General features: G+C 47.9%; 1 protein-coding gene across 2 annotated transcripts; it reads left to right on the top strand.

The window, feature by feature from the left end:
- Window positions 1-330: 330 nt before the first annotated feature.
- LOC134559369 (cytochrome P450 2W1-like) lies at window positions 331-9578 on the top strand. 2 transcript variants are annotated; one of them, XM_063414061.1, is made up of 9 exons: window positions 331-650; window positions 2232-2394; window positions 4249-4398; window positions 4479-4636; window positions 5068-5241; window positions 6211-6352; window positions 6746-6930; window positions 7418-7559; window positions 8161-9578. In XM_063414061.1, the coding sequence occupies exons 1-9, from the start codon at window positions 453-455 to the stop codon at window positions 8349-8351; spliced, it is 1503 nt and encodes a 500-aa protein (XP_063270131.1). In that variant the 5' UTR covers window positions 331-452; the 3' UTR covers window positions 8352-9578. The 2 variants fall into 2 exon arrangements, with proteins under 2 accessions (XP_063270131.1, XP_063270133.1); XM_063414063.1 differs by lacking the exon at window positions 331-650 and having other exon boundaries at window positions 2232-2299.
- The last annotated feature ends 1975 nt before the right edge of the window (window positions 9579-11553 follow it).

Consider the following 11553-nt stretch of genomic DNA (forward strand, 5'->3'; position numbering starts at 1 on the left):
TGACACGGAGATCTCAAATGCTACCTAAACCTGAACCTGGAGGTTCTAATAGGATTCCAAGAGCCTTTTTATTTCCCTGTGTCAGCAGAGTGCTTGGAGGGTCATAGTACTGCTAATGAAGGACCTTGAGGTCTTGGGAGGAGGAGGTTATAGAGGAATGCCAAGCACCTTTTCCCATGTATATGTTCTTGCACACACATGCATGGGTTTGTAATTTGAAACTCTCTTTACTTCTGGACAGGCTTTGCAAACTGCTTAGACCACATTCTCTGAGGTGTTTAAAGAGGGTGGAGTATGCAGTATTTATTTAGGTACTCTACAAACCTTAATAAGAATTGAGTGCTTGTAGCAATTGCAGAGAGCAAACAGAAAGCCAGCTGGCAGAAACTGAACAGTGCCACTGCATTTTTATTACTTCTAACCCCAAAACCCAGATTATTTCTAAAAAAAAGATGTCTTTTTTAATTTCATTTTTCTCTGATCCTGCATTAGTTTGTCTGCTGTGTGCGGCAGTATTATTAGCTGTAGTCTATTTTTCAGCTGGCTATAAAAATTCAGCTTTCAAATTACCTCCTGGTCCAACTCCTCTTCCGATCATTGGTAACCTGCACTTGGTGGATCTTAGAAGGCAAGATAAATCACTAATGAAGGTAGGACAAAAAACCCTAACCTAGACCCTCATAGATTTTAAAGCTGCCTGGGATGTATCAGTGAGAACTTTTTGTCTTTTTTAATTCAAATTAAATTGTAAAGGTGTGAAAATTGCTTTATAATATCTTTCTGCGTTTCTTCTAGTCAATGTCTTTGTTGATGCAATGTAATTTAGGAGCAATCAACCATTTAAAAAAGACCTCTGGGTAATATGGGATTTCTTCATGTAATTGTGATGATGTACATGAAGTCTATAATGCTTGTGGGATTTGAAATATTAATTTGACAGCTTGGACACCCAGAAATCTTTTAAAGCATTAGGATATAACTAACATGAATTAAATTGCTTCCCTCCCCTATGCCCCGGAGATCTGGCAAGAAGAATTCCACAACGCAGTGACCCCAAATCTGCAGTGGAGACGGCCGAATCCAGACTCTTGATGAGTCTGGAAATCCTTTTCCCTCTCAATGAATGGGATACGTGTTAAAGTCTAGATGCCAGTGCGAGGGAGAGAAGGGAAAGCTGTGCTGAAGAATCGGAGTGAATAACCCGTGAGCTCTTGCACTAACCTGTAATTAGGACAACTCACCCCGCTGACGGTGCGAGCTGTCCGCGTGTGCAGGGCCAGCAGCTCCCGCCCGGCTGTCAGGGATGGCTCCCTCGGGGCTGGCCCACGCTGGGCTCAGGGGACAGAGAGCCAACGCGGGGTTCACAGCCAGGTGTCCTGTGACACCCGTGCTCAGCAAACACGGGCTGAGTGTGCCCGGGAGCAGCGTGGGGGTTCCTGCTGCCGTGGGGTGAGGCCCAGCACCTGGAGCTGTTACGGGCGATGTCAGGGTTGGGGTCAGTTTACCCAGCAGGGCTGGGCAGACACTGCTGCAGCCTCTGAAGGGCGCTTTGGAATTACCTCCGCATGCTTTTGTCCCTTGCTGGGCTGTGCTTGGTGTTGCCTATGTTTGCCTTTGTTTTGGTTTTACTCCAGAGGGGTTATCCCTCCATCTCACCCATGGAGAGCAAAAAATGGTACTAGCACTAAGCAGCTGGCAGTGCCTGGGGTTTGTTGGGTGGGCACTGATGGGTGCCCTCTTTGTCCTGTGAAAGAGACACTGCTCCTCTGGTCTAGTAGCAGGATGCACAAGTGCTTTAGTACCTCGGGAGCATCAGACCAAAGCTTTCCTCTGTGGCAGCATCATTATCTGCACTGAACGATCTTCTCTTCTTTGGTCTTTCTCCAGTTTGCCAACTTCAGCTGCCATTTGAGGTCCAGTCTTTAGATTTTTTTTTTGTTGTTGTTTTTCATTTATTTTCTCCTTAACAGCAAAACCAGATTAATGGTACACTGATGGGATGGGGGCTTCTTCATGGCAAGAAGCCTGAATTCCATACATCTGTACAAAAGCCCTTGTGTTTGACCGTGACAAGCTCTGGCTCATGGGTGCCCTTCTGCAGGCTCTGCAGCCATTCCCAGCAGGATGCCAGGATGAAAAATGTCCTTTCAGACAGCAAGAGTCTGAAAGAGACAGCAAGAGACAGCACGCTCCCTCCCTTCCTGACCATCACAGCTCTCCTCTGTTTTCAGCTTGCAGAAAAATACGGCCCCATCTTCACCCTCCACTTCGGGTTCCAGAAAGTTGTGGTCCTGACCGGGTACGAAGTTGTGCGAGAGGCGCTTGTGAACTACACAGAGGAGTTTCTAGACAGACCATCCATCCCAATATTTGACCAAATTCAGAATGGAAACGGTACTAGAGCAATGAGTGGGGGGGTGGGAGGGACGGCGCAGTCACTTAGTGCCTGTGATGATGATGATGATGATGATGATGAGGCACAGCCTAAATGTGCATCCCTCAAGCCCAGCTTTTAAACATCCCCTTGGGCCCTTCCAAAGCCAAGTGACACCAAACATTTGGCTTTCCTTGCATGCAATGTCTCCTGGCCTTCCATCATTTCTGCTGATGCACTTGCAGCCCATCCATATCCAAAAAGTTGAGGGCTGGGAGGAGTGGGAATTTGGAAGGCACTGTGGTGGTTCCGGGGTTAATCTCTGTGAGATGTTGGTGTGAGCAGCTTGCTGTCACCACCACATTTATGAACCCTCTGCACGTTTCCAGGAGACTTTGGACTACCTGGCTGGGCTGTTCGGAGCTGTGGGGTTTTCCCCTTTCTCCCACTGCCTTTGTCATGTTGGTTCCCATGCCTTTGCCTTCCCACAAAAGTTCTCAGGTTGACCAGCTGGAAACAGGTTCAGGCAGAAGCAAGAGGCTGAGGCTGGAAGTTCACTTCCACAAACAATCCCATAGTTTTTCCAAGGTAACTTTCCACCCCTATTTCAGAGGACTTTTTGCTTTGTCCATCCTCTGCTTCATGTGAGGCTTTAGCTGGGAGAACCAAAAGGCAGCTTTATATGCTGGTCACAGGCTGAAGCTGGGATCAGAATTAGAAATTAAATTATCCAGCTATAATATCAATAGATGAATTTGTTGCTACATAAATAAAAGGAATCAATGAGGAGAAAGGCATTTTTTAGAGCTAATTTACATATAAAACATCCCTGTGAGAGACTATCAGTACTGCAGCATAAAATTCCTTTCCCATTTACCTTCTCAGCCCAAGTCTGAGGCACTTAGAGGTGACCCAAAGATAGAAGTTCTCAGGGGCTTTTAAGCAACAGTGGCCACAAATTTTCCCATGAAACATTTTTTCTTCAGAAAATGCCAATTTGTTGACTGTGAAGACGCTCTCAGGAAATGAATGATCCAGATGAAACTACATAAATTAAAGAAAAATTAAACACTGAAGTTTAGAAATTTGCTTTGACATTTCTAGAGCAAAAAGGTTTGCTATCGAAATTAAAACTGCATTGCTTTAAAACAGAAAAGCAAACATATTTAAAAGCCTCACAGCCACAATCAAGATGTGAAGTGCTGGCATTCAGCTTTTCAACAATTTGAGATAGTTTTTGGATTATTGACTCTGTCTTTACAGTGCTCTGTCAGGATGAAATACCCATCCCTGCTTGAAGGTGCTAGAGATCACCATGGCATGAGCTCAGAAACCTCCACAAAAATGTCAGTATTTTTGCCATTCCTGAAAATACAGCACTGCTGAGAATCTCCATAAAACAGTTTAGGGTTGAGGAGATTGAATTATCCTATCTCACACAGATAAATTACCTTTATGACTAGAATAGGATGAAGGGAGAAGCTTCAGAGACAAAAGGTGCTTGAGGCCCCAGATTTGCAACCAGCAGGGTCAAAAATGTCCCGTGACTGACTCACACCAACATCTCCCCCCAGTTCTACAGCCAACCCATACTGGTCTGAGAGCCACACCTGCCCAGTTGCCACTCAGGAGAGGATTGGGGTCACTGGGCTGGGAGGGAGCTTGCTTTTCCCAGACTACAGACTCAGTGGGAATGGAGCTGAGATCATACAGGGATGAGGCACACAGAAAGGGGAGACCTGCAGTCCCTAAATCCACATGGAAACAGGCAGCAGAAACTCCTGTGGAGCTCCCTACTCTCCCAGTGCCCTGTTTGGTTTGGTGTGGGGGCTCCTCCGTGCCTGAGCCCAGCACATTTCTCACGGGCTGCCCAGGTCTGTTCTTCTCCATCGGGGAGCTGTGGAGGACGACGCGGAGGTTCACCGTATCCAGCATGCGCAACCTCGGCATGGGCAAACAAATGATAGAAGGCAGAATCTTTGAGGAGCTTCACTTCCTCATCGAGATGATCAAATCCTTCAAAGGTGAGCTGGGGACAATCCCAGGGCTGCCCAGCCTCGTGTGTTCCACACCTCACAGCTTTCCCGTCCCGCTCCCGCTGCAGGGGAACCTTTCAGCCTGCCGTCCTTCAACTGCGCTCCCATCAACGTCACCTTCGTCATGCTCTTTGGGGACAGGTTTGACTACAAGGACCCAACATTTCTCACTCTCTTAAGACTCATAGATGAGGTTATGATTCTTCTGGGATCCCCCAATTTAAACGTAAGTAACCTGTCCCATATTTTTTATAAAATAAACAATTTTTTTATGCTGGCACGTGAGCCACACCAACCATAGGCTTTACTTCAGCAGCTTTCAAATGTTCAGAACCAGCCATTACACCTAAAACGTGACAGTTCTCCACATGCCACTTTGGTCACCAAAATCTGCTGCCAGATTCCTCTTGCCTACTTTCCTTTTGACCCATCCTGCACATCTGTGTGAAGCTAAAATGAGAACTGAAGTATGGTTATTTTAGCTTATGAAAATCTGCCCGGGAAGTCCCTGGGATGCTGAGGTATTGCTACTAAAGACAAAACTGATACAATAGCCCTTAGTAAAAAGCTGTTTCAGCATGTGCCAAGGCGATTCTGTGTGATTCTGTTTGGTATTTCTGCAGGCCTAATGCTTCTCTTTTTTTGATTTCTCATTAGTATTTCAATTTCTACCCATTCCTTGGATTTCTTTTCAAAACCCACAAGATTATGCTCAAGAAAATCGAAGATGTGCGTGCTATTTTAAGGCAATACATGAAGGCCAGCAGGGAGGATATCAATGAGAACAGTGTGAGGAGCTACATCGATGCACTGATATTCAAGCAACAAGAGGTATTGGACTGCTTTGCTCTGTTGGCTGTTTGCAGTGCCTCCTTTGGATTTTCTAGCTAAAAGAGTTGCTGAGTCTTGATTTCAGTCATGTAAATCTATTGAAATTCATGCTGTTACTCCAGTGGTATTCAAATCTGATGCCAGGCTCTTACAATTAGTACATTTTTCTATCAAAATTAAGATACAAAAGCTACTCTCAGTCCACTCCTGAAACAGTGGCACTAATAATGTGAGATCAGCTACTCGCTCCTAGTAGAAAATGCATGAATTCACATGAAAGCTGACTCTGCCTTTCTTTTTATGAAAACAAATCAATTAATCATTGATACTGTTGCTCCACCAAGATGAATGATCCCCTTAAAGTACTTGAATGATAAATGATCAGTACAAGTCCTAACCCTGCCTTGCATCTTAGCAGAGGTTCAGCAGTTTCACACATCAGTTGATTTCACTCAGCACAAAATGTTTGGGCTCTGAGCTTTTTCTTCTTTCTAGCTGGATCCAGGCTGACCTTAGGCACTAAGTACTCTACTCAGCTATGTGGAGGAGGAGTTAGCACAGTTCTAAAGCCAGGCAGAAATGGCCTGAAAGGTGAATTTGAGCATTGTTAGGGATTCAAACCTGGCTTTGGGCAGGAGGAGTCCTTCAGAGGCAGGATTAGCTGAATCTGCTTCTCTTTAGGGCAGGGACCAGGCTCTTTCCAAACCTGCAAGGCTGAGCCTGTGAACAGCTCTGGGTTTCAGCCTGCTTCCAAGGGAGATGGGTGTTGAACCAAAACTCCAAACCTTCCACCTGTGGTGCTCAATCTCTGGTGGATGCTGTGCATTCCAGATCAGGTCTATTTTATCACCCAGTTCACAAACACAGGACCACAGCCAGCTGTGCTGTAGGTGATGCAGCATTTCCTGAGCTTGCTGAATAATCACACTGATGGTTTTATGACTTTTCTTACCTCTTGTGCTTTTCAAGGAGAAGAACAAGAAAGACAGCCTCTTCCACGATGACAACTTAATGGCATCCATACTTGACCTGGTCATGGCTGGAACAGAGACCATTGCCACCACGCTCCAGTGGTCCATCCTGCTCATGATGAAATACCCAGAGATTCAAAGTGAGCAGCTTTTACCTACTCCATCCATGGCAAGGCAGAAATGGGGAAGGGAGAGGCCTGGCCTCAGATCCGCAGGAGCTCTTTTGCCTTAAGAGCTGAATCCTGGCTCTCCTTTGTGATGAACTCCTAATGTAACTAGGTGCTGATCAAAGCCACAATAAAATAGCCCCTTTGACTTGCTAGGAGAGAGGATGAGTGGAGATCAGAGTATGATGCTGAGGAAACAACCCACCCACATGCCTGAATTCAACAAAGAGCAGGCTAACCCACACTGCTCTTTAAGAATCCTCTCTCTCTTCAAACTCTGGAAAAACGGGGTTTTCCCCCAAACAAAATCCAAAGAGGGAGTTGACTTCCTTGCTAGGACACATCCCTTTTGTTTGTTCCTTCCAGAAAAGGTTCAGGAGGAGATTGGGAGAACAGTCAAAGCTGGGAGCTGGGCCACGTACGAGGACAGGAAGAACATGCCCTACACCAACGCCGTGCTGCACGAGGTGCAGAGGTTCATCACCCTCCTGCCACACGTGCCCCGCTGCACTGCTGTTGACACCCACTTCAGGGGCTACTTCCTTCCCAAGGTAGGTATCTGCTCCCTCCCAGGAATACAAAACCCTCCCTAGACTCTCCAGTGCTACTGGAGAATGGTTCCTTTAGAGGGAAATACAGGACAGAGTCCAAAACCAGCCCCAGAAGAGTTTCTGTATTGAGCCCAGAGTGTGTCATAGGACCCAGTCCAGTCCCTCTCATGCACAGGACTCCCTCACTCCATGAGCAGCCCTGGTTTACATCCTTGCTGCCTTCTGACAGTGAAGAATCTGCCAGAGAATTTGCAGGATCTTACCTTCCCCTTGAGGTTTTCACAGCACCATGTGGGGTTTGGCTCCAATCCTTGGCACTAATGGGAAGATCTCACTGATGTCTCTCTGCTGGATGATGGGATAAAACCCTCATGGTCTCCACCAATCCCAGGGGGAGCAAATCTCCTGGGACACCGAAGTCTGTGTGAGAAAAAGAACCAAAACAGCACTTTGCTATCTCTTGTGCCTTTGTGTACTTTTCTTCCAGGGTATAATTGTAATCCCATCCCTTACCTCAGTGCTGCTGGATAAGACACAATGGGAGACACCACATCAGTTCAACCCCAACCACTTTCTCGATGCTCAAGGGAATTTTGTCAAGAAAGGAGCTTTCCTGCCCTTCTCCACAGGTAACTAAAGGGCTGACCTGCACAGAGCTGGGGCTGTGGCAGGGCCATTTCATTACAATACACACTAATGGGGCAGTCATGTCTAAATCCTGCCCTTAGCTCAGTCAATAACCAGACAACTGAAGAGAATCAATTGTTCTGCATCTGGGCAAATGGCTGCTCTCAGAGCACAGCTCTCCCACTCTTAAATATAGCACAAAGAAAGGTAGTAAAGAAGAAACACACTCTTATCTAAAAGTGGTGTGGGGATAAATTCCACAGGAAAAGTGACTTTTAAACTATTCCACTTTGGAAGGAGGTGTCATTCTTCTATCAGGCTGCTTTCCAAAAGAAAGGGTTAAAGATGCTGAGAGGGTTGGAAGAGCTAAGGAGAGGAGAGGGCACACCATAAGTGTGTAATAACCCTGTAAGATGGCTGTAGCCTGTGACAAAAGAGACCAGACAGGAACCTTTAGCAACACAGGCCCCTCTACTCCAAGATGCTTTAGTGCATTTCAAGGTTTCCCTCCTGCTCCCATTGCAACCTCTCAGATGCTAACATGTCAGGCAAACATTCCAGTTGGGTTTTCCCACGAGGTGACAACTCTGCTTTCACCCGCAGGGCGACGGAACTGCATCGGAGAGAGCCTGGCCAAGATGGAGCTCTTTGTGTTCTTTGTAGGGTTGCTCCAAACATTCACTTTCCGGCCCCAGCCAGGAGTTTCAGAGGCTGACCTGGACCTCACTGTGCCCCAAACGACTTTCACACTAAGGCCTCAGCCTCAGGCAACCTGTGCTGTCCTGCGGGAATAACCATGGCCCTGTCCCAGAGCTTTGGGGACCAACACCCCAACTTTGCTCAAACTCGCCACCCCCCATCCTGCCACACCACCACATCCCCTTCCCACTGCCTCCACCCACTCCCCCTCCACTGCTCCACCCCCCAAGGGCTGCTCTTTGCTCCTGTGCTGTGGGGGGAGATGCAAACACAAACCGTGGTGCTGACAATCACACCCCACTCCTCAAGACAGACCGTGCACGGGGCTGGTGAAGGCACCAAGCTGCTGGTCTGCTGGAGGGGATGCAGCCCATCAGCCATGGGGGCAACACCCAGGCTCCCAAGGATCACCATGTCACAGAAACCTGCCCAGAATCCCAAGAAAGAACAAACAATTGTTCGCTGGGAGCCGCAGAAGGACACCCTGGGTCACAGGCTTGAGCCATCCACTGGCACCTCCTGAGCTTTTCCACAGCAAAATCCTACCAGGATTTCACCCAGCAGGCAGCCAAGCCAAACACCAAGAGTGAAAAAACTGATTGGTTCATGTCATTTGAGGACTAAGTCATTTCTGCCCTGGAACAGCGTCCTGGGAGATGCCCCAGAGCCTGCAAACCCGTTCAGATCAGCAAGTGCTGCTACCAAGCTCAACACTGCTCCCCAGTTGGAACCAAACAGGAGCTGCATTTCTAAGTTTACAATTTAAATCATGAGGCCACGTGAGATTTGCACCAGCATCCGGTCATAAAGGGCTAATGACACAGAAAAATAAAACTACACCCACTGCTAGTTTTACACATCTCTGTCCTTCCTGACCTTGTTAAATAGCAGAAAAGGCCCTCCCTCTCCTCAGATATCCTGGTTAATGTTAAGGGCCTAGACCAGCAGTCATCCCAGTGTTTGGGATGGTCTGGCCTTTGGAACCATGAAATTCCCCTGCAAATGCAGTCTGATTTCACAGTGCCTGTTTTGCACAGACACGTGTACAGAGAAGGGGGGACCAGGGATCAAATGAGAGCAGGTTTTGGTTGGCTTCCTTTCCTCTGTAGCTCAGCCTGGCTGTTGTCTCTGTCTGTGGCACTCTTACATGCCATCACATTCCACAACCTTATTCCAGCTGACGTACAGCTGAGGCAATTTTCCATCCATTTATCTGCCTGTGACTTCCCACTCCTCCACGTGCATTTTCTTATCACGTGCTTTGTCATATTGTTTGTTTCCCCTTCATGGGAACCCAATAAAGTTTTAATCCCATGTCCTCATTACATTTCCTATGCCTGGCTCTCAACATTGCAGCACACAGAAATGCAAACACCACGAAAGGCTGGTTGTGAGCTCAAAGTGACAACAGATATCGTCTTAGATGTATCTCTTGTGTGAGAAGTTCTGCATATGCTCATCCTAGTAAACATCAGCTCAACAGCAGACCCTCCATACCTGCAGGGTGGTTTCACCAGGGCAAATTCTTCATCTATGGGCTGTGAGCCCTCGGGACAGCCTCAGTTCTTCACTTCCTTGCCTCTTGCTTGCAGAGGCTGAGTTAAAAGTTGTCACCACAGCCTCCCTGATGCTGGTGCTGGCCCTCTGCTTTGGATGGGAAGGCAAGGAGAGACAGGTAAAGCAACTGGGGAGCAAACCACACAGCAACTCCGTGAAGGAAGTCTTGGTCTTGCTGAAATAAAAAGAAGAACTTTGGCTTTTGGCTTCAAAAAGGCCAGGGCTGTTCCTGTTTTATCCTCTTAATAATATCTAACTATTGAGTTCACTAAAAATAGTGTGAACTCAATAGTCAGACAAGGCAGCAGTGTAGTGCTCTGGGGAACAGCACTGAGCTGGGCTCAGCTCAGCACAAATTCACTGGTGGAACCTCAGACCTGCCCCCTTGCCATGGGGCTCTCGGGTTCTTGTGTTTCAAGTAGAGAGGTGGGACCCTTCCTCCATGGCACAGCAGCCTTCAGAGCTGCAAACATCCAAGAAAAACAGGTTCCTTTGAGTCCTTTGAAAAATGCATCCTACTTGTGCCTGTGTCAGCAGATGGATGGAAGTGATCCCTCCCCAGCACACTGAATTATACAGCTGAACATATCTCCACAAAATAAAGTGCCTGTCTCCCGTTCATTTGCTCAGCCAAGTGGTGACAGAACATTGATTATGACTCAGCTATCTATTTATCTAGCAGAAAACATTGGCTCTCAGAAGTGAAAATACCATGTCCACATTCCTCAGTGGCCCTGAGGGTCTTCCCTGTAGCTGCAAAACATGTTTGTGCCTTGCAACTCTCACCTGGATTGAAGGCAAACACCTTGGGGCAGGACAGGTGAATGATGTTTAGAGTCAGATCTGAACAACACCAACACTTTGTGGCTCACGGCAGTGGCAGCTGTCGCATGGCCCAGCCTGCCACCCCCAGGGCTGTGTCATGCTGGGACCAGGGGCTGAGAGGGGCAAGGATCAGGGGCAAGGATCGCAGCAACTCCGCCTGCACCCCCCTGCACTGGCCAGAGCAGTGAGCATGGCACACAATCCAATTTCTACTTCATTTTTGCCACGAGATGGCACCACGATCCCTCTGAGTCACAGCCAGCCCAGCCCTGTGGTCCTTGCTGGGCTAGAATGCCCTGCCAGCACAAATTCGGGCTGGGGAAGGAGTCAGAACTGAGTCTTGAGGGTTTATGCCCCGCTCAGTCCAACTGCACTCCCCTGCTGCAAGGCTGGGTGCAGACACCAATTTCCCACCAGCCTGGAAGGATCAGGCGGTGTGCAGGGAATGGCTGGGGTTAAACTCACCTGGCATCTCCCATTTTCCCCATTTTATCTGGCAGCACAGGGGGAGCAGAGGGTTCCCTGCTGTTCCCCGCAGCACAACCATGCCCTGCTGGAGCATGTGTGGATGTTGCAAGCTGCTGGCCTGCCCCCTCAGCATTCCTCCCTTTGGGCTGTGTCTGCCAGCCAACTTCTTCCTCTGAAGAACCAATTCCTGGGCTTGCACCTGCCAGTAAGAGCCTCCAGTGGTGAAGATACCCAGTTCCCTGGAATTACTGATTAATATGTGATCTGGCCCTAACCCAGCAGCGTGGTGGAAACACAGAGGTGTAATGGAGTGGTCAAAAACCACATGGATACAGCACTGAGGACATGGCTCTCTGGTGAACATGGTGATGGTGCTGGGCTGATGGTTAGACTCTTCTATCTTGAAGGTCATTTCCAACCTCAACAATTCTGTGATTAAGCTACAAC

Source organism: Prinia subflava, chromosome 17 (genome assembly GCF_021018805.1).
Source record: "Prinia subflava isolate CZ2003 ecotype Zambia chromosome 17, Cam_Psub_1.2, whole genome shotgun sequence".
NCBI classification, from domain to species: domain Eukaryota; kingdom Metazoa; phylum Chordata; class Aves; order Passeriformes; family Cisticolidae; genus Prinia; species Prinia subflava.